Source organism: Hydra vulgaris, chromosome 07 (assembly GCF_038396675.1).
Source record: "Hydra vulgaris chromosome 07, alternate assembly HydraT2T_AEP".
In the NCBI taxonomy this organism is placed as follows: domain Eukaryota; kingdom Metazoa; phylum Cnidaria; class Hydrozoa; order Anthoathecata; family Hydridae; genus Hydra; species Hydra vulgaris.
Genome location: NC_088926.1, coordinates 18,579,626 through 18,605,071, shown reverse-complemented (window position 1 = coordinate 18,605,071; position 25,446 = coordinate 18,579,626). Strand labels below are relative to the sequence as shown.

Below are 25,446 nucleotides of genomic sequence, written 5' to 3'. Positions count from 1 at the left end.
AAAAAAAAAAAAACAGTTTTTACAGAAATTTACAATAGTAGCATTTATAGAATTATAAATAAAATTGTAAAAAATCACCCTCAATATTTTTTTAAAAGTATCCTCCCATATTATTATTTAAAAAAGTATAAATAATAAACCAGAAATTAAAAAAAGGTAAAAAATAACTAATCAGAACAACTTTAGAATCTTTAGCTCTGAATGTTTTTGCATTAAAAATGTATATTGGATATAAATAACAAAAAATATTTTTAAATTATACAGCTTAAAACTTATATAAATTAGTCATTTTAACTGTATAACTATTTTATTTTTATTATTATTATATACAATTGGTTTATACTAAAATTGTTTATTTCTTTGAAAACATCATCTTTAATGTCCTGAATTCACCTGATGTCAACATATACTATTGAACTAATTATAACTTTATCATGGATGAATGCTGGGTGTCTTCAAAGAATAACTTTTGAACACTATAAATTAAAGTGGAAAAATGACAACTTATCAAGCACTCTCAACTAAAGCACTCTCAACTAAAGTGGTAACTGTTAACATATAAACAAAAGTATAACATATAAACAAGATCTAGGCAAAGTAGAATACAGAGAACCTTGTAGACTGCAACAGTAGATTTTTTTTACAAATTTAGCCGACTTGAACTTGGATAAATATAGGATACATGCTTAAGATGTGCATTACAACTTACATACAAAGCTGGAGGAGATGCAACATCTGGTCACCATGATCACATGTCTTGATCTAACATTTGCTTTACTGCCAGAGATGAGAGTGTACTTTTCAAGGTTTCAACTGCACATGGTTATATTATATAAAAAAATCCTTCAATATAACATTATTGAAAGCATGATGCATAATACTTAAAAAAGAAATGTCAAGAAAACAAATCAAACAGCAAAGCAAACAATAACTACATTCTTGTATCTTTTTTAATGCTGATTAAAAATTGTTTATTTATAACTTACATTATCAGAAAATTTGAGTTTTAAGTAATTTACATCATTTACATGTGAGTCAAAAAAAATCTACAAAAGTAAACTCAGGACCATCATGATCAACATATTACTGGTTAAGGATTATCATGATTACCCTGCTACTGGTAACATGTAATCCAGTATAACCTGCCCCATGTAGAATTAGTAACCCATGAATAACCTGCTGCCTCGTAAAATTTGCTTGCTTAAACAAAGACAAGGAAAAGTTAACTCTGACTTAAAATACCTATGACTTAAGGTTTCTGGATGAGTAAAGGGTGTCTCAATAAAAATACTTATCTTGGGCAGATGTTAACTGCATTCAGACACTGCCTTGAAAAAAATCTCAAAAGCAAAGAGTTTAGGGGTATGCAGAAAAGTTCTTTTGACCAACTTTGCACCCCTTCTTCATTATCAGGCTAGAATAGATGTAAATCTGTGTTACATAGTTTCCTGTCTAGAATGATAAATGTTGGATCTTCTTGACACTACTCATGAGCTTTTGCTTGTGCTTCTTTTATGGTGGTTATTCAACTTCTAATCTTATCTCCTGAGGGTACAGCTCTAACGGCTTTTAAGTTTAGGTGGTAATAGAGTTTTAAACTCTGTATAAAGAGACTGATTTCATCAACATTTGTAAAAAAATAGAGTATTAATAGTACCATGTGGTGTATCTTGTTGAGGTTACATTAGGAGCTCTTTGCAATGACTTTGAGTTAATTAGGGGGACTGAGACTGAGGGGGACTAAGGTAACTGCATAGCTCATTGCTTAGGAGGCACTATCTATGAATAAGTCAAGTTTTCTAAGAATTTAAAAAATTAATAAAGTATCTAAAATAATAAATATAAAAAAACCATCACTACCACCTAATTGCTTCAACCTATCTTTAAAAAACATTTGTGATCTTTGAAACAACTTTTCATACAATGAATATTATAATACAGTCAAATCTTATCTTTCACCAAATTCACCAAATTTTAACTGATTGGTAAATCTAACATTTTCTCTCATATGTTGGTCCAACTTTATTATTTCTTTGAAAAAAAGGCAGAACTATTTGCAAAGTACTCTCCTCAAATTCATCTAAAAACCACACACTTGTCATCCCAGAAAAACAGGTTAACTCGTTGTTAGACATCTAAATCACTACAGCATCTATTGCTCAAGTTAGTACTCAATTAAACTCGTTTTTTGATAAGAACAACATTCCTATCACAGTCTTGCAAAGGTGTTTTCAGGACTCCCTTCAATACTTTCTAAATGAGGCAAGAGCTCAACTGATCTTGTTTTCTGCTTGAAAATAGCGTCTGTGGATCAAAATTTTAAAAACTCTGAAGAACCCTGCAATCATACTGATCATCATCAAATCACTTCTATTAGCAAAAATCTTTAATTATTAAACTCATTATAAGCTTAATCTCTGACATTTAATGCAGACTTTGATCCTCTGGTTTTAATGCAGACTTCGATCCTCTGGTTTAAATGCAGACTTCAATCCTCTGGTTTTAATGCAGACTTCAATCCTCTGGTTTTAATGCAGGCTTCAATCCTCTGGTTTTAATGCAGATTTCGATCCTCTGGTTTTAATGCAGACTTCGATCCTCTGGTTTTAATGCAGACTTCAATCCTCTTGTTTTAATGCAGACTTCGATCCTCTGGTTTTAATGCAGACTTCAATCCTCTGGTAATTTATTAACTATTATAACAGGAAGATTTATTTGTGCATTCAATGGGCAGCATAGTTAAGATCTTTCTCTTCTAAACAAGGTCCAAAAATTTTCAGTTTCCAAGCTTGAGCCTCTGTCATATTGTCATAATGTTTTTTTTCTTTTTTGTACAAATACCACCATGGGCTGCTGCTCAAATACCACCATCACCACCATGGCATCTGCTCAAATAAGCTATTATTTTTTGTTTCATAAACCAAAACTCATTCTTTTGTGACTTGCCATTCAGCAAAGTTGCATACTTTTACTGTATCAGTATCTTCATGCTCTAAAAATTTGTTTTCATTTTTTTTTTTTACTTTGAACATCACAATTCTCTACTGTCATGTTTTCCTGGCTCATACAATTTACAGTTTTTCAAGTGTCTTGTCAATCATTTTCTTGCATTTTAAAAATATTATTTGTTATCTGGTAACTCTTAAATAGTAGTTGCTTGCAGCCCTATTGGAAGTAAACTAGTTTAAAAAAAAATTAAAAAGACAGGTTTAAGAAGAAATAAAAAATTGAGTATTAAAAAACGAAATAAACAATTAAGTTAAATTTAAAACTTTTAAACTTTTAAATTATGTTAAAAAGTTTTAAAAACCTGTTTTAATTATACTAATTTAAATTTTATTTAAATCAATTCAAATAAATTACATAAATATAATGTAAATAAAAAAGTTTTTAAAAAATATAAAAATATTTTTTTGCATACTTTCATTTTTTGCGTACTTGATTTTTAAGCTTTAAAAATTAAGATTTAGTTTTTCAAGTATTATCAAATATTAATTACTAAATATCAAATATTATTTTTTAACTAATAATTTGTTAAATTTCTAAATTATTAATTAGTAAAAAGTAAATAAATTAATATTTTTTATTAATTTAAAATTAAAAAAATTTTTTAAGCCAGCTTATAACTTTGGCATAATTCACAATATTTTTTTAGGAAAGCTTTAAAAATTTTAAGCCACCATAAAATTTTTTTCAAGCCAGCTTTGGTATAACTGGCATAATTCATGATATTGGCTTATACAAAAAAAAAAAAATCGAAAAAAAGATCGAAAGGTTGAAAAGAAGATTGAAAGGTCGAAAAAAAGATTGAAAGGTCGACAAAAAATCAAAAAAAAGAAATCGAACTCTCGTAATTCGAACTTCTATAATCTGAAAGATCATTTAAATTGAATGAATTCTTCAACCTTATAAAATGGTTTAATATTAAGGATTAAACTTATATAATTTGAAAACTGTAAACTCTACTGTAAAAATTGTAATTCTACCTAATTTGACCTAAAAAATCTAATTTGAGGATTTGAATTACATGAGTTAAACTAAAAAGATATTAGATGGATGATTTAATGGTGAAAGATTAAAAAAAGTTGATGGTAAAAAGTGAAAGATATTTGTAGTAAAAAGATATAAGATAAAGGAAAGGAAAATAATTGAATTAATCATCCAGCTAGTTTTTTTTTATAGTCGAATGTTTAAAATACACTTTGATAAAATAACTAAATTGATAGATTGCTATTGTCATGCCATTTTTTTTTTGCAGTTTTATGACACATGACACACATGTCAAAAAAAACTTATTAGTACCTGCTTTATTTTTGATTGACGTTTCTTGATGCTTGCATCAACTGCATCTTCATCAGTTTCTGCATTTTGACTTCGTTTCTTTGCCTAAAAAGTAAATAAATTTTTTTTTAATCCTCATATTTTTGTAGATAACATCTTTATACTTTAAATATACATGTGTAATAAAAATAATTGCTGAGCAACAAGACTTGAATTAGACATATTAAAGAATAGACCAAAAGAAGTACTTTGTATTTTTTCTGGTAGTACCTCAGTGACTGATAGTACTGTGCTCAACTAGAAAGTTGAGTAAGGTGCTACCAGGGACATTTCGGAGAAATATTTTTACATCCAACAGCAGGTTAACAAATTTCGCAAGTGCATAAGTTTAGTAAGTTGGAAATTACAAAAATGTCGTATAGGAATATGATCATTTAATGTTTCTGAAAAGAGAAGCTTTATTTTGATTTAAAGAGAGGAAAAAAAACGTTTTATAATATTTTTTATTTTTATAGGTTTTATTTTAATAGGTTTAATAGGTATTTTATTTTAACAGGTTTTACAATATTCATTTTTAACACCTATTTATGTTTTTTTTTGCAAATATAAAATGATAATGTACTTTAAGCAACAATATGTTATAATAATTAAGATCATAATAAACCTTTATGAAAATTTTTCTTTTTAATGCTTCTGGAGAGGGGAGCTTTGATTGATTTAAATCAGGATCTTCAGCAAACAGCATGTCTATGAAAAAAAGTGTAAATGTGCAATACAGTGAAAATAAATTACATTGTTTATATATAGTTTTTGTTCTAAAAATAAATTTTTGTCCTAAAAAGAGTGAAATAAAACTTTTTAACTTTTGGATATCAGATGCTATGTATTACATCAATCAAATTTGATGAGCTACTATTTTAACAAACTACCATTTTTAAAAAATGAATTATTTGATTAACATACTTCCTAGTTTTTCTTTTAAATGTTGTGCCATGACAATCTGTTGCTCAGGTGAACAATGATTTTCAAAAGATAAAATTACTGGATAACTAAAATAAAAAGAAATCAAAATACTAAACAATTCAAAAACAAATTCATCTTATTAAGAAATACCTAATTTAATATAATTGAAACACATAATTTGTATATGTTTTTTTAATTATTACATACTCTGACTGTAAAAATGCACCAAATGCAATAGTATCAATTATATCCTTGAAAAGTACTTTAGATGTTAAAGTAAAACCATGGTATACAATTGGTTCATTGTTTTCACCATCATAACAGTCCACTAAAATAAAAGATTGTTATTGTTACTAGATTATTGAGAGTCGTCCAGGTCATGGTTTTTTGGTGTTTTTTATTTTGGTAACTTTCAGCATATAGTTAACATTAAATAATTTGAAATAATGAAATTCAAAAAAAGGGATTATAAAAATATTGATAAATTATAACTTTAAATGTTGAAAATTTTTTTATTTTAAACCCATACTTAGGTATTGGTAAGTGGGTGAGGAAGGGGGATATTTATTGATGACACAAGACAGGTGATTTAGTTTGTCAGAAATAATTTTATAAATAGATAGTAAATTAAAATGCCTGGTGATTTTTTGAATAATTAAGATTCATATTTACAAGCACTTTTTGAATATAGTAGAAGTTTTTTCATTAATTTAATATTGTTTTAAGAAATATTTATTACCTCTAGTATATCTGGAATCATCTGTCAGTATTTCTGGATGCCACAATTATAAAAAATATTCTTAAGCATTGTAAATCATAATTTTTTTTTTCTTTAATGTGACCTTTTTTTCAGTTTTTAATGTCCCTTAATCTATGCAATTCTATTTAAGCTTTGTGCATTAGAGTTATGACATTTTGTTATCTTTTAAGTTATCCTCTGTTTCTGGTATAAAAATAGATAAACATTGGTTTAAAAGTAACTAAAAAATCATTGATATTATTCACATTTTTGAAAATGGTCATGCTCAATGACCTTTTATTAATTTCTAAATCGATATATTATATGTGGGTAGAATTGACTTTTTTTGTGTTCAAAAGCATATTGACTTAAGACTCAAAAAAATCCAGAACTTCATAGAGATTTCAGAAATAATAATGGTTATAAATAAAAATTATAAGTCATAAGTTATTTGGTTATAAATTGATAATATAATTACTTAAAATTATACAAAAAACAATATTTTTGAACAAAAATTGATACAGTCATTTTACATGAAATTTTGTAGCAATAAGTTTTTTACAATGTTTTTAAGAAAAAAAAGTTGTAAATTTTGATATCGTAATAAATTTTAATATCATAAATTTTGAGGTAGAAAAGAACCAAGAATTCTGGGGAACCAAAAAACCATAACCCTACTGCATACTTAATTACATTTAAGCCATCTAACATAAATTGAGGTTTTGCAATTAAATGTTTGTGAAAAAACCAAACAATTATTACATAAGAAAAACAAAGTTTTTGCCGCTGATTTGCAGTAAAATTTTCTGGAGTTTAAAAACTTTACAGGAGTTTTAAACACCTCCATTTTGGCAAAAAAATAAAAATAAAAAAATAAAAAATTTGATTATGCCACATACATATTTTTTCAAAAATGCTTAAAGCATGTCTGCAAAGTCATTTGTGTTTTTTATTGATGTTGGTGTTTTTTTTTAAAAATACAAATAGAAAATTAATAAAAAGATATTAGAATCACTCATATAAAAACACTTGTATTAAACAATAAATGTTTTTAACTATATATGATAAAATTTAATAAAATATACTCACACTCCAAAGTTTTACACCCTTTTTTTAAAGCATTGTCATATGCTTTAGTGCTGGACATGCCCACAAGTTGATCACTTAACAAATAGCTATATAAAAAAAAATTTGAATAATATTGCCAAATAAAAACTTGATTCTTCAAAATATAACTATTTAAAGATGAAGAGAAGTTGTCTGAGTGAAAGAGTTAATAGATAACTTCCAAGTTATTTCTTTATAATGATAACTTTAAAGTTATTTCTTAAGAGTTAATAGATAAACAACCAAAAATAAATTGTGAATAAATTGTAAATAAGTGAAGAGTCACATTGAGAGTTGCATCACTCGCTTGAGTAGTAGCTATGGTAACAATTTAAGAAAAGTGAAAGTGATGCAACCTTACATCAATGGAGCAGAGGCTTAAGCTTAGCATCTAGAGGAAATCCAACTTCAAATGCATTTTAGAACCTTGTTTAAAAGAGGGCCTAATCAGAACAACTAGCCCAAATATGATAAGAGTGTTTCATATAAGAATAAATAAGAGAGTTACTGAGGGTAAAGAATAGAAATGGGAGTAAGAAATGGGGAGCAGAGGGAGAGGGAACAAAGTTAAGCAACATTAGCAGATGCTTACATTGCAATGAATTGTAATTCATTATAGGAGTTACCAACAATATTATGATAGCCGTTAGGATTAAACAACTTTTTTTTTAGGATTAAAATTCAACAGCCAGTGCATGCTCCAAGTTGTCAAAAAAGAAAGATCACTTTAAAGATCTAAAAAATGTTCATATTCATATTTTGGTATAAACTCTGTATAGCAATGAAAACTCCTTAATAAGTTTTGAATTAAAATATTTTAAACTGTTTAAAAAAACAACTAATGAAATAAGCACACACTTCTTCAAAATTGTTTTATTTTGCTTAAACTTTACTTTACTTACGTGTTGTGAGATGAGTTGATAAAATAATCAGTTAAAGGTCGTGTCATATCTTGATGAATATTTTTATGTATTGGCTCAAGAATGTCATTATCCTCAGAGATTAACATTCTTATTACTCCTAAAAAAGATTTTATGTATGATATATATATATATATATATATATATATATATATATATATATATATATATATATATATATATAATATTTATATATTTTCCTAAGTATATATATATCTGCACATATACAACTATATATATATATGCACACATACAATTATATATATATATATATATATATATACATACATATATATACATATATATATATATATATATATATATATATATATATATATATATATATATATATATATATATATATGTATATATATGTATGTATATATATATATATATATATATATATATATATATATATATATATATATATATAATTGTATGTGTGCATATATATATATATAGTTGTATATGGGCAGATATATATATACTTAGGAGATATATAAATATTTTTTATATAACTACGTGAACTTATAAATACCTTCAGCTGAAAGGAAAGAGCCTTTGTTTTCATCGTATTTTGTAATTAACTTCTTGCATTCATTTAAACTTAACTTTTGCTAATAACATAAAAAACAATTTTTAATTTACAAAAAAAAAATCGCAGAAATAAAATTTTACAAAACTTAGTTGAGCAATTAGAATATTTTTATTATTATTACCTAATTTTTTTTTTATTTAAATGCAAAATTCAAATTGGTAAAACTAGTAACATCAAAATTACTCTTAGGCAACATCAAGACAGGTTAATATAGTACACAGTTATGCTGAATGTCGTACTTTTTAAAATTTAATTTGAACAAAGAAAAGAAAAATGAGTAGATGATATGATAAGGGAATTTTGTATCTAAATCATTCTTTGGGGAAAGAAAAATCTGCATGTATCATTATTACATCTGTTATGTTGAATAAGTTTATAGGCTTGATATCTTGTTATATTGTGAGAAACAAATGTAAAAAACTCAGAAAAATATTATAAAAAACAAGTTTTTGGATAATTTTAAATGTTGTTAAAAAACCTGAACTAAATCTACAACATCAAAAGTTGTAGATTTAGTTTTTTAACAACTTATATATATCTTTTTTTTTTGTTAATGTTCAAGTTGTTGAGAGAAGTTCCAGAAGTTCCAGAAGAGCACTTCCAGGCTTTCTATTTAGTGTATTTAGTGTCAGATACCTATTTAAAGTTATAATCACAGCACTTTTAGAACATCCAACAACAACAACAACTAAAATAATAATAATATTTATAAGAATTATGACATCTTTTGCAGACAAAAATATTTATTTTAACAAAATATTTCTAAACCTTTGCTATCCCACATATATCTTTTATAAGATATGGATTCCACACTAAGTAAAAAAATTCTGAAACAGTTTGAATATATATATACGGTATTGTTATGTTATTGTGATATACATATACATAATTATCAATATATTTATGTATACATATACATTTTGTATTATATTATATATACTTTATGTATTTTATTATTTTGTTATTGACTAGTGTAATTATAGCTCTTTTGAGCCAAAATAATTAATTTGGTCATTCTTTACAATCAAAAGAGCTTAAATATTATTATGAAATGAAACAAAAATGGAACGATTCATGAAACTATTCAAAGTCTATCAGACTTGGTATAGATCTAAACTCACCAGATGCAGTAAAAACATACAACCATTGGTTAAGAACATTTTACAATTTTGCAAGTACAGTTGATGATAACTCCATCAAGCTTAATCTCCTTATAAACCATATTGAACCTAATGTCTATGAATTCATATCAGAGTTTGATGAGTTTGAACAAGCAACAAGTATTCTCGATTCTCGAGTCTATTTACATAAAACCAAAGAATGAAATATTTGCCAGACACATTTTTTCAACACGGAAGCAAAAACCAAGTGAATCAATAGATCAATTCCTAAATGAACTTAAAAATTTATCTAAGGACTGAAAGTTCACTACTGTGTGTGCTGAGCAATATAAATCTGAAATGATTTGCGAAGCATTTATTTACGGCTTACTCTCCAACATTATACGCCAGCATTTACTAGAAAATAAGACATTAGACCTTTCATCAGCCTTTGACTAAGCTAGATCTTTAGATATGGCCCAACAAAACTCTAACTTATACTCACAATTGCCCATACCTATCATTGCCTCAATTCAGGAGATCAAATCATCTTTACAAAAACAATCCACGACTGATAATCAGTTGTGGATTGATAGTTTTATTGATAATCTGCTACAGTAAAATCAAAACAATTGTGCTGGTTTTTTGGAAATATAAGGCATCCACGTACTAAATGCCCTGCTCATGAAGCTGTCTATCACAAATGTAAAAAGACTGGTCATTTTGAAAAACTTTGCAGATCATTTAATATTTCTGCTGCTATTCCTAAAATTGATGATGATTACTTCTGTGCCACCATATCAGCTTCAGCAAACTCTCTCTTCAGAGTCTGTTATAACATCATTATTAATGATAAGTATGAAGCAAGAGCTTTAATTGATAGTGGGAGTACAAACAAAAGTTTCATTAACAATAAACTTGTGGCTCTACTCAATTTAGATGTTATTCTCAATTATTCTAAAAGAAATAAAGGATTTATTAAATATGAAATTCACCGTCTGGTCCAAGAAGGAATAATAGAGCGAAGTAATTTTTTTTTAAATTTTGATATTTAGGTGCCCCAAGAAGACCTAACGGTCTTGTCACAGAGCACCTTGGAAGTGCATTTAACTAGGAAGTTCACGCCTCCTTCCTTATCGGGACGCGAAAATATGTCCTGCTTCTAAAGCAAGCTCTAACCACTGCACCACGGTTGCTAAATTCACCTTGGTATGCCCAGGTCTTAGTGGTAAATAAAAAGACAACTCAGACAATAATAAACTGTTTAGCTGATCTTTTTTTCATGTTTGGTATGCCTAGCTATGCTCACTCTGATTGATCAGGTTATCCTGTCCGATCAGGTTATCCTGCTACTGGTAACATGTAACCCAGTACAATCTGCTTCATGTCCTGCTGCCTTGTAGGATACGCCTTTTTAGGCAAAGGCTAGGAGATGCCAACTCCGATTTAAAACACCCCCTGCCTTGGGGCTCTTGGTTGAGTAAAGGCTATAGATGGTGTCTCGATAAAAATACTCATCTTGGGCAGATGTTAAATGCACCCAGCTACTGTCTTGTAGAAGGCCTCCTAGGCAAAGACTTAATGGGGTAAACAGTTTCTATCTGTTGACCAGCCTCGCACCCCTTCTTCATCTATTAGGCTGGCGCAGATCTATTTTTAATACATTGTTTCCAGTTTAGGATGTTGAATGCTGGATCTTCTTGACTCAATGCATGGGTTTTGCTTGTGTCTCTGTTTTTATGACTAGGCAACTCATTCTATTATCTCCTAATGAGGGTACAGCTCTAAAACTCAGTTTTATGGTTCTGAGGCTGGCTGGTAGTCAGGTTTCCCGAACTCTGTGGTAGCTTTCAGAGAGGCTGATTCCATCAACAGCTGAAAAATATCAAAGTATTAACAGTGCCATGTTGTGCATGGATGGTGTCCCTGTTTGTACTTTTGGTGTGCATTGCGGAGGCCACATTTGGAGCCCTTTGTTACGGCTTAAGGTTTATTAGTAGTAATGAGACAATTGCTTGGGCTATTAAACAGTGTTCTAAGTACAATCTATGCTTTGAGTCAAGTTCTTCAATCTAATTTTAAAATGAATAAAGTACCAAAAACTATAAAACACAAAAAACCACCATCATCACCAAGTTCTCTAAACCTATCATTCACTAATATTCGTGGTCTTCGAAGTAACTTTTCTTCTGTTGAGTCTTATCTCTTGCAAAGTTCACCAGACCTACTTGATCTTTGTGAGACTGATTTGAGTTCAGCTGTCTCATCTTGTGATCTTAGTGTTGATGGTTATCTTCCTCTAATTCGTAAAGACTCCAATAGTCACATGCTTGGCCTGGGCATTTACATTCGTAAGAATTCACCCATTTGTCGTGAAACTAGGTTTGAATCCACAGACTATTCTTTTATGTGCTTTGGTTTAGCACCACTTCACTCTATTGCTTTTCTCTTTGTTCTATATCGCTCTCCTTCATCTCAAGACTGCACACTTTTTGACGTTATTTCTGATCATATTGACCAAGCCCTCTCTCTTTATCCATCAGCTAATATAGTTGTTGTCGGTGACTTTAATGCTCACCACTCTGAATGGCTTGGCTCTAGAGTCAGTGATTCGACAGGCATTAAAGCCCACAACTTTTGCCTTTCTCAATCCCTAACTCAAATTGTCAACTTTCCAGCTCACTTTCCAGACAACCCGAACCATTTACCTTCTCTACTCAACTTATGTCTTGTTTCTGATCCTAGTCAGTGCTCAGTTTCTCCACATTCACCCTTAGGGGCATCTGATCACAGTTTGATCTCTCTAAAACTAATATCTCATTCTTCTTCATCACCTGAATCCCCTTATTATCGAACCTCTTACAACTACAGTAAAGCTGACTGGGATTCTTTCCGTGATTTTCTTCGTGATGGCCCTTGGGTAGAAATCTTTCATCTTCCTGTCGACAAATGTGCTTCTTACATAACTTCGTGGATTCAGGCTGGCATGGAATCTTTCATAAACTCTCGACGATTCCAGGTCAAGCCTCACTCTCCTCCATGGTTTTCTTCACACTGTGCTGCTGTGATTGCCAATCGAAACTGTTATTTCCATATTTATCAGCAAAACAATTCTCCAGGAAACAGGCGTCTGTTTATTACTGCTAGAAACAATTGTAAAAAGGTTTTGTCTAATGCCAAAACCCCCTATTCTTAGGTCATGAAATCTTGTATCTCATCTCAAAAATTAGTCTATACTCTCAAAACTATTCAACAAGTGCTTATCAGAGTTATGTTTTCCAGCCTGCTGGAAAGCGGCATCTGTTATCCCTATCTTCAAAAATTCTGGAGAGCGATCTGATTCGTCTAACTACCGTCCCATAAGTCTTCTTCCTATCATAAGCATAGTTTTTGAATCTTTAATTAACAAACACTTAATTTCTCATCTTGAATCTAATCACTTACTTTCTGACCATCAATATGGATTTCGATCTCCTCGTTCTACAGCTGATTTGTTAACAGTAATAACCGACAGGATTTATCGTGCATTAGATAAAGGTGGAGAGGTTAAGGCCATCGCTCTCGACATTTCAAAAGCTTTTGATAAAGTTTGGCATGCTGGTCTTCTCCATAAGCTTTCTTCTTATGGTGTATCCGGCAACATCTTTAAGATCATCGAATCCTTCCTTTCCAATCGTAGCATAAAAGTTGTCCTTGATGGACAACACTCTTTTTCTTATTCTGTAACTTCAGGGGTTCCTCAAGGTTCTATCCTTGGCCCTATACTCTTTTTAATCTACATTAACAATCTTCCAGATGTTCTCTCATCTAGGGTGGCATTGTTTGCTGATGACACTACCATTTATTCTTGTCGTGATAAAAAACCAACACCCTCTGATTGCTTGGAGGGGGCATTTGAGCTTGAAAAGAATCTTACTTCTGCTACAGCATGGGGCTCACAGTGGCTGGTGAACTTTAATTCAGATAAAACTCAATTTTTTTCAGCCAATCGTTATCGCAATAATTTAGATCTTCCTATACTTATGAGCGGTGATGTACTCTATGAGTCACCTACTCTTCATCTTCTAGGATTAACTTTTACTTCCAATCTTTCTTGGAAACCGTACATCAAATCAGTTGCAAAATTAGCATCTGCTAAGGTTGCATCTCTTTATCGAGTTCGTCACTTTCTTACTTCGGATTCTATTCTCTATCTCTATAAATCTTAAATCCGGCCTTGTATGGAATATTGTTGCCATATCTGGGGCGGTTCTTCTAATGATGCCCTTTCTCTTTTAGACAAGGTGCAAAAACGCAGTGCAAACATAGTTGGACCTGCTCTTGCAGCCAACCTCCAACCATTATCACATCGTCGTAATGTTGCTTCTCTTTCTCTTTTCTACAAATACTATAATGGGCACTGCTCTAAAGAGCTAGCGTCTCTTGTGCCATCTACTAAAATTCATTCTCGTGTTACTCGTCATTTAATTAAGTGTCATCCTTTTCCTGTGACTGTTCCTAAGTGCTCCAAAAACACTTATTTGTCTAGTTTTTTTCCTCAAACATCAGCTCTTTGGAATTCGCTTCCTTCATCTTGCTTTCCTAACTCATATAATTTGCAATCTTTTAAGTCGTCTGTCAATCGTTATCTTGCTCTACAATCTTCATCTTTTCTCTTTCAGTAACTTCCAACTTTAATTAGTGGCTGCTTGCAGCCTTGTTGGAAGCGAAGATGTTTAAAAAAAAAAAAAAAAAAAAAGCTGGCTCTCATTGGAACAAGTCCTATAATGCAAACATCAAACAACAATTTAGAAGTAACAGCCATTGATAACTATCCCCCAACTCCTAATGGTAGCAATAAAATTCTTTTAATCTCCGAAAAGGAACTAGAAAAAAAATGAATCCTAAAGGCAAATAAACATTCTTTCTTGTAGATCTTCACGAATTTCTTAAGGCTAGAAAAACTTAACCTATAAAGTTTTACACTTGAAGACTTTTAAGAGGAGGGTGAATGTTATGATAATGTGATATACATATATAATATTATCAATATATTTATGGATACATATACGCTGTGTATTATACCATATATACTTAAAGTATTTTGTTATAGACTAGTATAATTATAGCTCTTTTGTGCCAACATAATTAATTTGGTTATTCTTTACAGGTATATATATACATATATACATATGTATATATATATATATATATATATATATATATATATATATATATATATATATATATATATATATATATATATATATATATATATATATATATATATATATATATATATATATATATATGTAGACTCTTATCAAACAATGAAAATTGTTAGTTTTTTTTTCAAACTTCAAAAGAAAACACGAGAATTAGTTTTTCCAGCAATATAAGAGTAGTTATCAGAATTCAACTTCTTGTTAAATCATAACAGAGTCAATACTAATAATCATGTTAGTCAATACTCAATAGATTTGACAGTTACAAATATTCATAGAGCACAAATTTAAAGGCAAAAAATTCTTTCCATAGTGTAAAGGACTATTAGTGTAAAAACTAAAATATTTATATGTAGTTTTATTAAGCTGACAATTATATAACCATTCCTTAAAATTTTTTTCAAGTATTGACAAGGTGTGCACTATTTCTTTTTTGCTTAACACAATTTGCTGTTGCCTGCAACAGTTTGGTACCATAATCACCATCCACAAAGGAAAGATTATTTATAAAAATATAAAATAAAATAGGTCCTAAGATAGTTTAAAGATAAACAGATGTGTTCTACTCTTTATAAGAATGGTGTTGGAATACAAGTTACCAATACAAACACATTGAAAACAATTCCTTAAGTAGTTTGCAATAGAGTTTTCCTATTCATAATTACTCCTGTAACAATGCAATTTGGACATAAATTTGGACAGATGCAAAATTATTAGAAGTTCTTTTGAAATTTCAAGATGTAAAACTGCCAACTTTGCTATCATATTCATGCCAAAATTATTTTAAAAGATTGCCATTTAAAAATAAAAATCTGATGAAGTTTTATTTAGCTAAATACTGATAATAATTTTTTGTGTAGTTGGTAATTTGTTGTTAATTAGTCTAACGTTAAAGCAGGCAGTAAATGATTTTGGATGGATATTGTTTAAGATTGTTATAATTTTTCTCATTGGATTGATTCTTATTAATTTTAGAATTACCATTGATTTTAACTATTATTTTATTTAAATTATTTTCATTTAGTCAAAATTATTTTCATCAAGTCAAACAAACTTTAAACATCATTTAAAGTTTTGGTTGACTTAAACTATGTTCTTCATCTTTAATTGCTTGTTTTTTTTAATTATAAAACTCCCTGCAAATTGAGGAATATGTAGTTTCTTTTTCAGTATTTTTGTTATATAACAACTTGCCTGCATTCTATTTTGATACAGCATACATCATTAAAACTCTCAAGTCTTTTGCTAATTTCAACATTTTTGAGTTTTAGTTTTTTGGTTATGTTAGGTAACAATACTGTTGAAAAATTTTACATAATATCAATTTTTAACTTTTCTATTTCATTTGACATTAATTTTGCCTAATATTATCTCAATTTGCTTTCTATTACGTGCCATTAAAATTTGCCCCATGTGCTATTAACGCACCCCCTTCAAGTAGGACAGTTATACTGGATATATGCATTAAATTAGTGCAACTTCATAACAGTTGCTACATAAGTAATTTAAACTTTCAAAAATAAATTTGAAATTTTAGAAATTATAATCATTTAAGCATTTTGCAATCAAAGATGGTAGACTGATTTGGTAGCTGTAGACATGGTGTAATTTGTGACATAACTTGACAAAATATTTACAAATTAACTAAAATGTTATAAACAAACAAATGTAGTTACAATATAAAATAGTACAAATAACAGTTTCTATTATTTATTGATTGTTTTATAAGACAAAAACAATAGCATACAACAATAATATAAATGTAATGTAAATAATGATGGTTTTTAACCTGTTGTACTTTAGCCAAAAATTTCTGTAGAGATTCTGCATTCAGGCAAATTTTACCATATATTGTTCTAAATAAACAGCAAGTTTGATATTACGGTAAACTGTTAAAATCCATTGATCAGAACATAACTTAAAATCTACTAATTAGAAATTATCAGGAATACAAATAATAATCCAAAGATTGCTACAAGTACTTCTACTGAACTCGTTTTAATACTTTTAAGAATTTATTGGAGTAACAGGGTGACCAACAAAAAGTACAAAAACCTTAATCAAAAAAAACCATCTAATAAAATAAAAATTAAAATTGTAAACAAATAGAAAACATTTAATTTAGTGAGTAGGATAATAACTAGTCATCCATCGACTTATCACTTTAAGTAGCAATTAAGAGATGTAAGCACAATGTACCCAAAATAACAATGAAAAAATAAAAAGCAGAAAGTTAAATGTAATAAATTAAAATATAAAAATTAAAAAAGAGATGTAAGCAGAACGCAACAGTTAAAAACATATTATAATAGTTATAATACCTTCCATAATTCTTTATGATGCTCGAAACTTCATTACTATCAAATGAAAAGAACTTAAAAAACTTTGCAAACTCGGTTCGTGACAACTGTGCATTCTCATTATTTTTACCTTCACTACAGCATTCCTATTTTTAATAAAGAAAAGCAATTGTAAACTACTATGTTACTAATTAATTCAAAAGTAACCAACTTTGAACTAACTTAAACTTTGCTATTGCAGTTTATTATTTGACGTCTGTTTCATTTTATAACTTTGTGAAAGATAAAAATAAACAACTAAAATTTTCAATAATTAATATAAAATAATTAGGTTATAAATTTATAAAAATGTTGTTATACATTTAAGTATTGTTTCAAAAATGATAAAACACCTTTTTTATTAACAAGAAAAACCAACTTAAATATTCAAAACATTATTTTTTGTATAAATTAATTAAATAAAAAATCTGAAAAATTTTCATTAATTTAATATTATAATACATTTATTATATTTACATATTTATATCAAAATATATAATATAGTCAGTGTAATACCCAAATATAATCCCATTCCATACTAATGGACACACAATAGAATAGGATTAAGTTGATTTGGGCAAAAAAAATAATAATAATAAAAACTATTTATTATATAAAAATTAATAAAAACATAATAAAGTTACAAAGAAATATTTTTTTCTATTCATACTACTGTTTTTTACTTATTTGAAAAAACATACTTGAAATTTAAGCTTAATATCAGAGTTTTCTTTAAATATGTTTAAGGAATTAAACATCTGATTGATTTCTTTTAAACCAAGCAAACTATTCTTGTTGATATCAGCAGCAAAATATGCCTCACGTAACCAATCATCAACAATTGGATCTTCTGGTTTTTTAAACTTATCTAAAAACAAACAAAAGTTTTAATAAAATAAAATTCTATTACACTGTTTACTACTGCTGGTTATAAATCTACTAAATATACAGCAGTTACTAAATATACAGCATTAAATATAAATCTTTATCATATATTTGTCATTTATGTTAAACAATACTAAAAAAAAACAATATGTTTTTTAACAATGGTTAACTATTGATTATTTTAATGTTTACCTGATAAATATTGAAGACCTGAAGCCCAAAGTTTCAATTGGTTTTGATCTTCTACAAAAAATCCTATTTGATGTGCATTATTTTCTTCATCTTTATATGAAATAATAAACTGATGAAGAAGTTTCTTCTTAAAACAAAGTTTTGTTTCGATAGATTCAGCAACATTTATATCATCAATGTTTGAAATTAAGACTAAAATAAACCAATATTTGTTTTTGAAACTTTTCATTTAAAAATTTTAAATAGAAAGTGTCTAAAGCAAAAAAATACTTGAACAACAACAAAAAACAGAAACAAGTTAGGTCTGAATTGCAATAAGACAATATGCAAAAGCAAAAGCTGTCAAAGTAAGTTGTAACGCAAGATGGTACAAATAAGAAAAAAAATGTTGTAAAAATGGTTTAATCATTTATCTGAGAGACTTTTTTACTTTTTTTTTGTCAGTAAAAATAAAAAGTGATTAAAAAAATATTTAACCATGAGGTATCCAAAAAGCACAAACATTGCTTTAAAAAATGAACATCAGACTTAAAAAAATTATGAATATCTGCACAATTCACAAAGTAACTGTGTTAAATAACTATTGTTTGATCAACATAGAAAAGAAAACATTTTAAAATAATTTTTCTCAATAAAGCGTTACCTATTTTGAAATGGTTAAGATGCTTTCTAAAAATGTTGCAGTAATGAAAGAGCACCTAATTAGATTAAAGTGAAAAGCACAAACCTACACACTTATACTAACTTTATAAGTGCTGGCGTTCTTCATTACCCCTATTTATAAAATAGATATCAAAACATTTTTAAAATAACATATCTTACATTTTTTCTTTTCTATTAATCCAGGGTTTTCTTAAAGCTTTAATTATAAAACAATATGGGTACCTTGATTCTTAATGAAGTATCCATAATGTATCTTAGCAAACTTTGGATTTACTGATGATTTCTGGCCAGAATTCATTGTAAAATTTTTAAATTAAATTTTTTTTTTAGCTCAAAATCTTTTAAAATTATATTTAGAGTTAAAATGCATATACTTATACTTTATCAATTTAAAAAAATTAAAAAAAACAAAAAACAAATTATCATTAAAATAAAAATCAGCAAATCTAAATATAGTGCTAGTTATTGTTTGAATTTGTTTTAATTAAAAAAAAAATTGTGTTGTTTTTGACCTAAAAATTACAAAAAATTTAAATCTAAATTTGTCAGCCAATAAAAATAAAATACAATAGAAAAAAAAAGAAAATGAGTTACTTTATAAATTATAAGGTATAATTGTGCAAGTTAGAGCCTATTTAAAGACAATACAGCCTTAAAATAAAGGAATTTAATATATATGTATATATATATATATATATATATATATATATATATATATATATATATATATATATATATATATATATATATATATATATATATATATATATATATATATATATAAATATATGCTAAAAGAATCTGTCAATAAAATAAAGAAAACAATTTTGAACTTTTCTTAAATACTTTTTAAATAACCAAATTTTATCTGAATTCTCTAGCATAACTAACATGCAGTACCTGTGCATATACCTTAGGTATTAACATATCATAAACATTATCCTATATAGCAGGTGATTTATTTCAATCTATATTCTATAATCTCATTCAATTTACTATGATATGCATTTAAGTTACCAGAAAATAAAGAACGTAATACAATAAAATATAATATAAGAATATATATTTTCCTAAAATTTTTTCATAAAAATATTTTTTGAGTCAGAAAAACATGAAGACGAGAGTCTCAAAGTAAGAGAGAAGAAATTTGATGAATAAAAGTTTTGAACATGAGTTAAAGTAGAAAGAGTTTCGATTGCAAACTAAGTAGATGCTAACTTTGCAATGAATTGTATATATAGTCTCCACCAAAGATCAGTAGTGAATGATAATTCGAGTAGACGTTATATAGAGGACTCTTTAAAAGTGTTGCTATTCATCATTATAAGAATATCAACAATATTATGATAATTATATTAAACTGGCAGCAAAGCTTATTTCGTTCTAAAAATGAGTTTTGCTGCCTGTTTTATATAATTGAAGAGTGATGACTTCTTGTTAAGACAAGAGTATATTGTGTGTCGTCAGCAATTAGAGCCACTTTAGATGTAGGATCGTAAGAAAGATATAGATGAGAAACAACAAAAGAACGAGGACAGAACTTTACAGTTCTTGAAGTTTTAATATAAGGGTCATTCCATGCCAAGTGGTGCAAATTTTAATGAGGTCCCTCATGGACCATCTCAGATTTTATTGAAATTTTTTGATTTTGTACATATATATGTTAAAAGCATGTTTTAAAAATTTTAGATCAATATCTAATATGGTTCTTGAGAAAACGCTATTTAAGTAGTGGGCTATTTTGCATAAAATTTCACTCTACAAGAAAAAAGGGTTTTTTCATCATTTTTAACAGCCAATAACTTTTGAACAAGTTAGTTTTATACTTCAATTATTATAAGATAGCAAGTGTGCTGTGTATACTTTGAAAAAAGAAAAAAATATTATTTCTGGCATCTTAACTTTTTCCATAATGGCGGGCTAAAGTTGATTTTTTTGTTTTAAGAATAAGTTTTTTTGTGATTTTAAAGACCTTAATCTTAAAAACTAGTTACAAAGTTAATACAAATCAAATTGCCTGCTGATCTACATGTGGTGGATAAACATTTTTAAAAAAATCAGTTGATTAAAGAGATGCATTCAAAAGTTATAGGTCTCCAAAATGAGTCAGATCGAGATTTTCGTAAAATTGATCTGTGATGCAAAGCATCTGTTACCTAAGATGGCACTTTTTTTTTTTTATAAAATTTTTTATACGCATCAATTAAAGACTGTTAATTAATAAAAACCAAAAAAATTAATGGGCGCTTATTTATAACCCCCAAAAGGTAGTCTCTAAAAGTCAGGTAAATTTTCCATAAAAAATTATTACTTTTTAAAAGTTTAGCTATTGTTTCATTTAATTCTATATTACTAGTATGTCAATCTAAAAAGTACTAATAAAACCAAATAAATTGTTGTATTTTAGAACTAATTAATAATAAGTAATATGCCTGAGCTTTCTACTTGCTGTATTGGTAAAGCATTAAATGAACAGTGCTATCTATCTAAAAAAAGTAAACGCTACCAAGAACTGTCTAAATTAAACCAAGAGCTTATTTCTTTGAGAAGCAAAATAAATCCCATAGATTTTATTTGTAGCTATCACGAGAAAGTTTACTTGTCGAGGTATGAGAATGAACATCGCAGGTATTGTTGTAATCCGTTGAACAAGCACGCAAAAAATGTGAAAAGTAAGTTTCAATATTTAATATCTTAATTTAATAAAAATACCTTAATAACACTAAATAAATTAAAAAAAATATATTTAACAATTATTTCCGTTATTTTTTAGATTCTCTTAGAGTTTTCAGTCTTTCATATGTCAAAGATTTTGGTTTAATACCTGGTCAAAAAATTTGCACTAGTTGCAGAAAAGTTCTGAATTGCAAACATAATACAAAAGAAAATGAACTCCAAGAAAAAGAAATTTATGTTGACAACCATACATTAAAAGAAGATCTTAATTCAAGTATTGCAAGTTTTGGATGCTCACCTCTAAAACTTGTTTCAAAAAAAGATAGAGTTGCATATGGAAAGCGTAAAATTGATAGCGTAAGAGCTCATACACAAAAGGCTGTTGCCAATGTGCTAGGTTTAGAAATAGCTGCACTTTGTGGAATTGAATCACCCTCAAAAAAATGTTTGAAAAAAACAAACACAGATTTAGACAATATTATGACTCAAATTAAGTCAAAATTTGAAAAAACATTGTCAAATTCTGAAAAAATCACACTTCTTACACTCACTCCAGACAGTTGGTCAATAGAGAAAACTCAGAAGTTTTTTTTTACTTCAAAAAGATCTGTAGTACAAGCCAGAAAATTAAGTAAAAAAAGTGGAATACTATCAAAACCTTCTCCAAAATCGGGTAGAAAACTAAGCGAAGATGTAATTACAGAGGTTGTTCATTTCTACGAATGCGATGAATATTCAAGGGTTTGTCCAGGAAAAAAAGAGTTTGTTTCAGTTAAAGTAGATAGTAAAAAGCAACATATCCAAAAGCGCCTTCTACTAGTCAATATGAAAGAGCTACATATTGAGTTTAAAAAGAAATATAATTATCTTAAAGTTGGATTTTCAAAATTTTGTGAGCTAAGGCCCAAGTGGTGCATTCCTGTGGGTGGTGCTTCTGGTCTGCATGCAGTTTGTGTTTGCCAGTACCATCAAAATGTAAAGCTCCTTGTACAGAAAATTCCTGGAATTTCTGATTACAAAATCTTATTAAAATTAATGGTTTGTAGCATTGAAAATAGAGATTGTATGCTGCATAGCTGCGATAAATGTCCTGCTAAAAAGGTTTTGTTAGACTACATTGACACTTTGTTTACAGAAAAAGAAATTAGTGAAGTTAACTTTTATTAATGGCAAAAATCAAATTACCAATGTACTTTAGTACCAGCAACTCTACCTTTAGATGAATTTATTGAAATGGTTTATGAACAGTTAGATAGTTTACGAGTGCATCATTTTATATCAAAAAGTCAAGCCACCTACTACCAACATTTGAAAACTAATTTAAAAGAAAATCAAGCTTTGGTTCTTCTTGACTTTGCAGAAAACTATAGTTTTCTAATACAGGATGCAGTGCAAGGTTTTCACTGGAATAACAGCCAAGCAACTGTGCACCCCTTTGTTGCGTATTTTATAAAAGATGGAAAACTTGATAGTCAAAGTTATTGTGTTATATCAGATCATCTGAAAAATGGAACAGATGCTGTTCATTGCTTTATCGGTAATGTTATTGATAAACTTAAACAATTACAAACATTTGAACACATTATCTATTTTAGTGATGGAGCTGCATCACAATATAAAAATTACAAAAATCTTATCAACTTATGCTACCATAAACACGATTTTGACATGACTGCAGAGTGGCACTTTTTTGCAACATCGCATGGTAAAAGCCCTTGTGATGGTGTTGGTGGAACAGTGAAATGTCTTGCTGCACGAGCCATTCTACAATGACTAAACGATCCTATTGACACACCAAGCAAAATGTACAGCTGGTGTATTCAACACGTCAAAGGAATATCTTTTTTTTTTGTTGACAAAGTTTCAATAGAAACACATACTACAAACTTCAATTTGGAAGAGAGATATCGTTCTTGTTCGACAATACCTGGGACAGGAAACCACCACAGTTTTATCCCAATGTCACTTACCTCAATAAAAATAAGAAGAGTCTCATTTGATATTATTTGCACTAATGTGGATTTTTCTACTTGCAGAATTTATATTAATAAAATTTCTAGTTACTCACCAGGAGAATATGTGGCCTGCGTTTACGATGCTCAATGGTATTTAGGAAATATTCTTAGTACTTCAGAAGAGCATCAAGATCTTAATATGAAATTCATGAAAAAGTCTTTATGTAACAAGTTTACGTGGCCATGCAGAGATGATCTTTGTTGGGTACCTCTAATGCATATTTTATGCAAAGTGCAATCTCTTATAGTCCAGTCAAACAGTGGAAGATTTTATAGTATTGACTTAAAAGAAATCAATGAGATTATTTTATTATTTGAGAAATTTAACTTTTTGTAAATTTTATTATTTTTGTTTATTTTCTTAAAAACATTTTGTTTGTTTTTCATTAAAAAAATTATTGTATTATAAAGAGGGGAGGGGACAGAGGGGAGGGGACTTTATCTATTGGGATTTAAAAGTTCTTTATCTAAAGGGATTAAAAGGCTTTAAGCATTGATATTTTTTAATTGATATTTCATAATAAATAACATTATATAATTCAATGCATTTATTTATTATGTCAATTTCAGAATTTTATGGAAAATTTACCTGACTTTTAGAGACTACCTTTTGGGGGTTATAAATAAGCGCCCATTAATTTTTTTGGTTTTTATTAATTAACAGTCTTTAATTGATGCGTATAAAAAATTTTATAAAAAAAAAAAAGTGCCATCTTAGGTAACAGATGCTTTGCATCACAGATCAATTTTACGAAAATCTCGATCTGACTCATTTTGGAGACCTATAACTTTTGAATGCATCTCTTTAATCAACTGATTTTTTTAAAAATGTTTATCCACCACATGTAGATCAGCAGGCAATTTGATTTGTATTAACTTTGTAACTAGTTTTTAAGATTAAGGTCTTTAAAATCACAAAAAAACTTATTCTTAAAACAAAAAAATCAACTTTAGCCCGCCATTATGGAAAAAGTTAAGATGCCAGAAATAATATTTTTTTCTTTTTTCAAAGTATACACAGCACACTTGCTATCTTATAATAATTGAAGTATAAAACTAACTTGTTCAAAAGTTATTGGCTGTTAAAAATGATGAAAAAACCCTTTTTTCTTGTAGAGTGAAATTTTATGCAAAATAGCCCACTACTTAATTAGCGTTTTCTCAAGAACCATATTAGATATTGATCTAAAATTTTTAAAACATGCTTTTAACATATATATGTACAAAATCAAAAAATTTCAATAAAATCTGAGATGGTCCATAAGGGACCTTTGCACCACTTGGCATGGAATGACCCATAAAGTATTTAATATAGATAATGATTTAATATCATTATAAGCTTGCTTCATATTGTTTATCTGGGAAACTATTTGAAATTATTATAATTTCAAATAGTTTTCCAGATAAATAATATGAAGCGAGCTTATGGAGAAGCCCAGCATACCAGATTAGATAGGCTTTGATATTTCAATAACATCAGCCTTGCTTCGACGCCTCCATCTAATACACGATTTAATTATGACCTTGCTAAAAAGTTTAGAGAGCATTTTAACAAATTATGGAGAACACTTTTGTAAAGACCATAATGTATATGCTGTCTAGACAACAAGCAGTAGATAAATTACTTTGATAACGGAAGCCGGAGTTTAAACTTGGATGTCTTACAATGGATTTACATGTTTTTCTAAAATGACAGAATTTTCCAGTAATTAATTTGCAAATAGTTCTGCCTTATCTTCGAAAGGCTTTTGTTTTAGCTAACGT

The 25,446-nt window shown here is 28.3% G+C and overlaps 2 protein-coding genes across 3 annotated transcripts in view; one reads left to right on the top strand and one right to left on the bottom strand.

The window, feature by feature from the left end:
- The window catches only part of LOC100198602 (1-phosphatidylinositol 4,5-bisphosphate phosphodiesterase zeta-1), a 73,097-nt gene that overhangs the window by 6,325 nt on the left and 41,326 nt on the right, over window positions 1-25,446 (bottom strand). For both annotated transcript variants that reach the window (XM_065801272.1, XM_065801273.1), the window contains exons 4-14: window positions 18,329-18,520; window positions 17,953-18,119; window positions 17,234-17,358; window positions 16,702-16,768; window positions 8,549-8,627; window positions 7,993-8,110; window positions 7,073-7,158; window positions 5,452-5,572; window positions 5,245-5,330; window positions 4,946-5,028; window positions 4,303-4,386 (exon numbers count right to left, since the gene is read on the bottom strand). In XM_065801272.1, the coding sequence (XP_065657344.1) occupies window positions 4,303-4,386; window positions 4,946-5,028; window positions 5,245-5,330; window positions 5,452-5,572; window positions 7,073-7,158; window positions 7,993-8,110; window positions 8,549-8,627; window positions 16,702-16,768; window positions 17,234-17,358; window positions 17,953-18,119; window positions 18,329-18,520 (1,208 nt within the window). The remainder of the gene's footprint in view (window positions 1-4,302; window positions 4,387-4,945; window positions 5,029-5,244; window positions 5,331-5,451; window positions 5,573-7,072; window positions 7,159-7,992; window positions 8,111-8,548; window positions 8,628-16,701; window positions 16,769-17,233; window positions 17,359-17,952; window positions 18,120-18,328; window positions 18,521-25,446) is intronic.
- On the top strand, window positions 21,307-23,812 carry LOC136082333 (uncharacterized). Its single transcript, XM_065801271.1, has 2 exons — window positions 21,307-21,663; window positions 21,765-23,812. Exons 1-2 carry the CDS (start codon window positions 21,420-21,422, stop codon window positions 22,832-22,834), a joined length of 1,314 nt encoding a protein of 437 aa, XP_065657343.1. The 5' UTR covers window positions 21,307-21,419; the 3' UTR covers window positions 22,835-23,812.

Excerpts from the sequence above, each read along its gene's own strand:
- LOC136082333 (XM_065801271.1), top strand. The coding sequence starts at position 21,420 with ATGCCTGAGCTTTCTACTTGCTGTATTGGTAAAGCATTAAATGAACAG. Across the intron at positions 21,664-21,764 it reads GCACGCAAAAAATGTGAAAA|ATTCTCTTAGAGTTTTCAGT; the intron begins GTAAGTTTCAAT and ends GTTATTTTTTAG.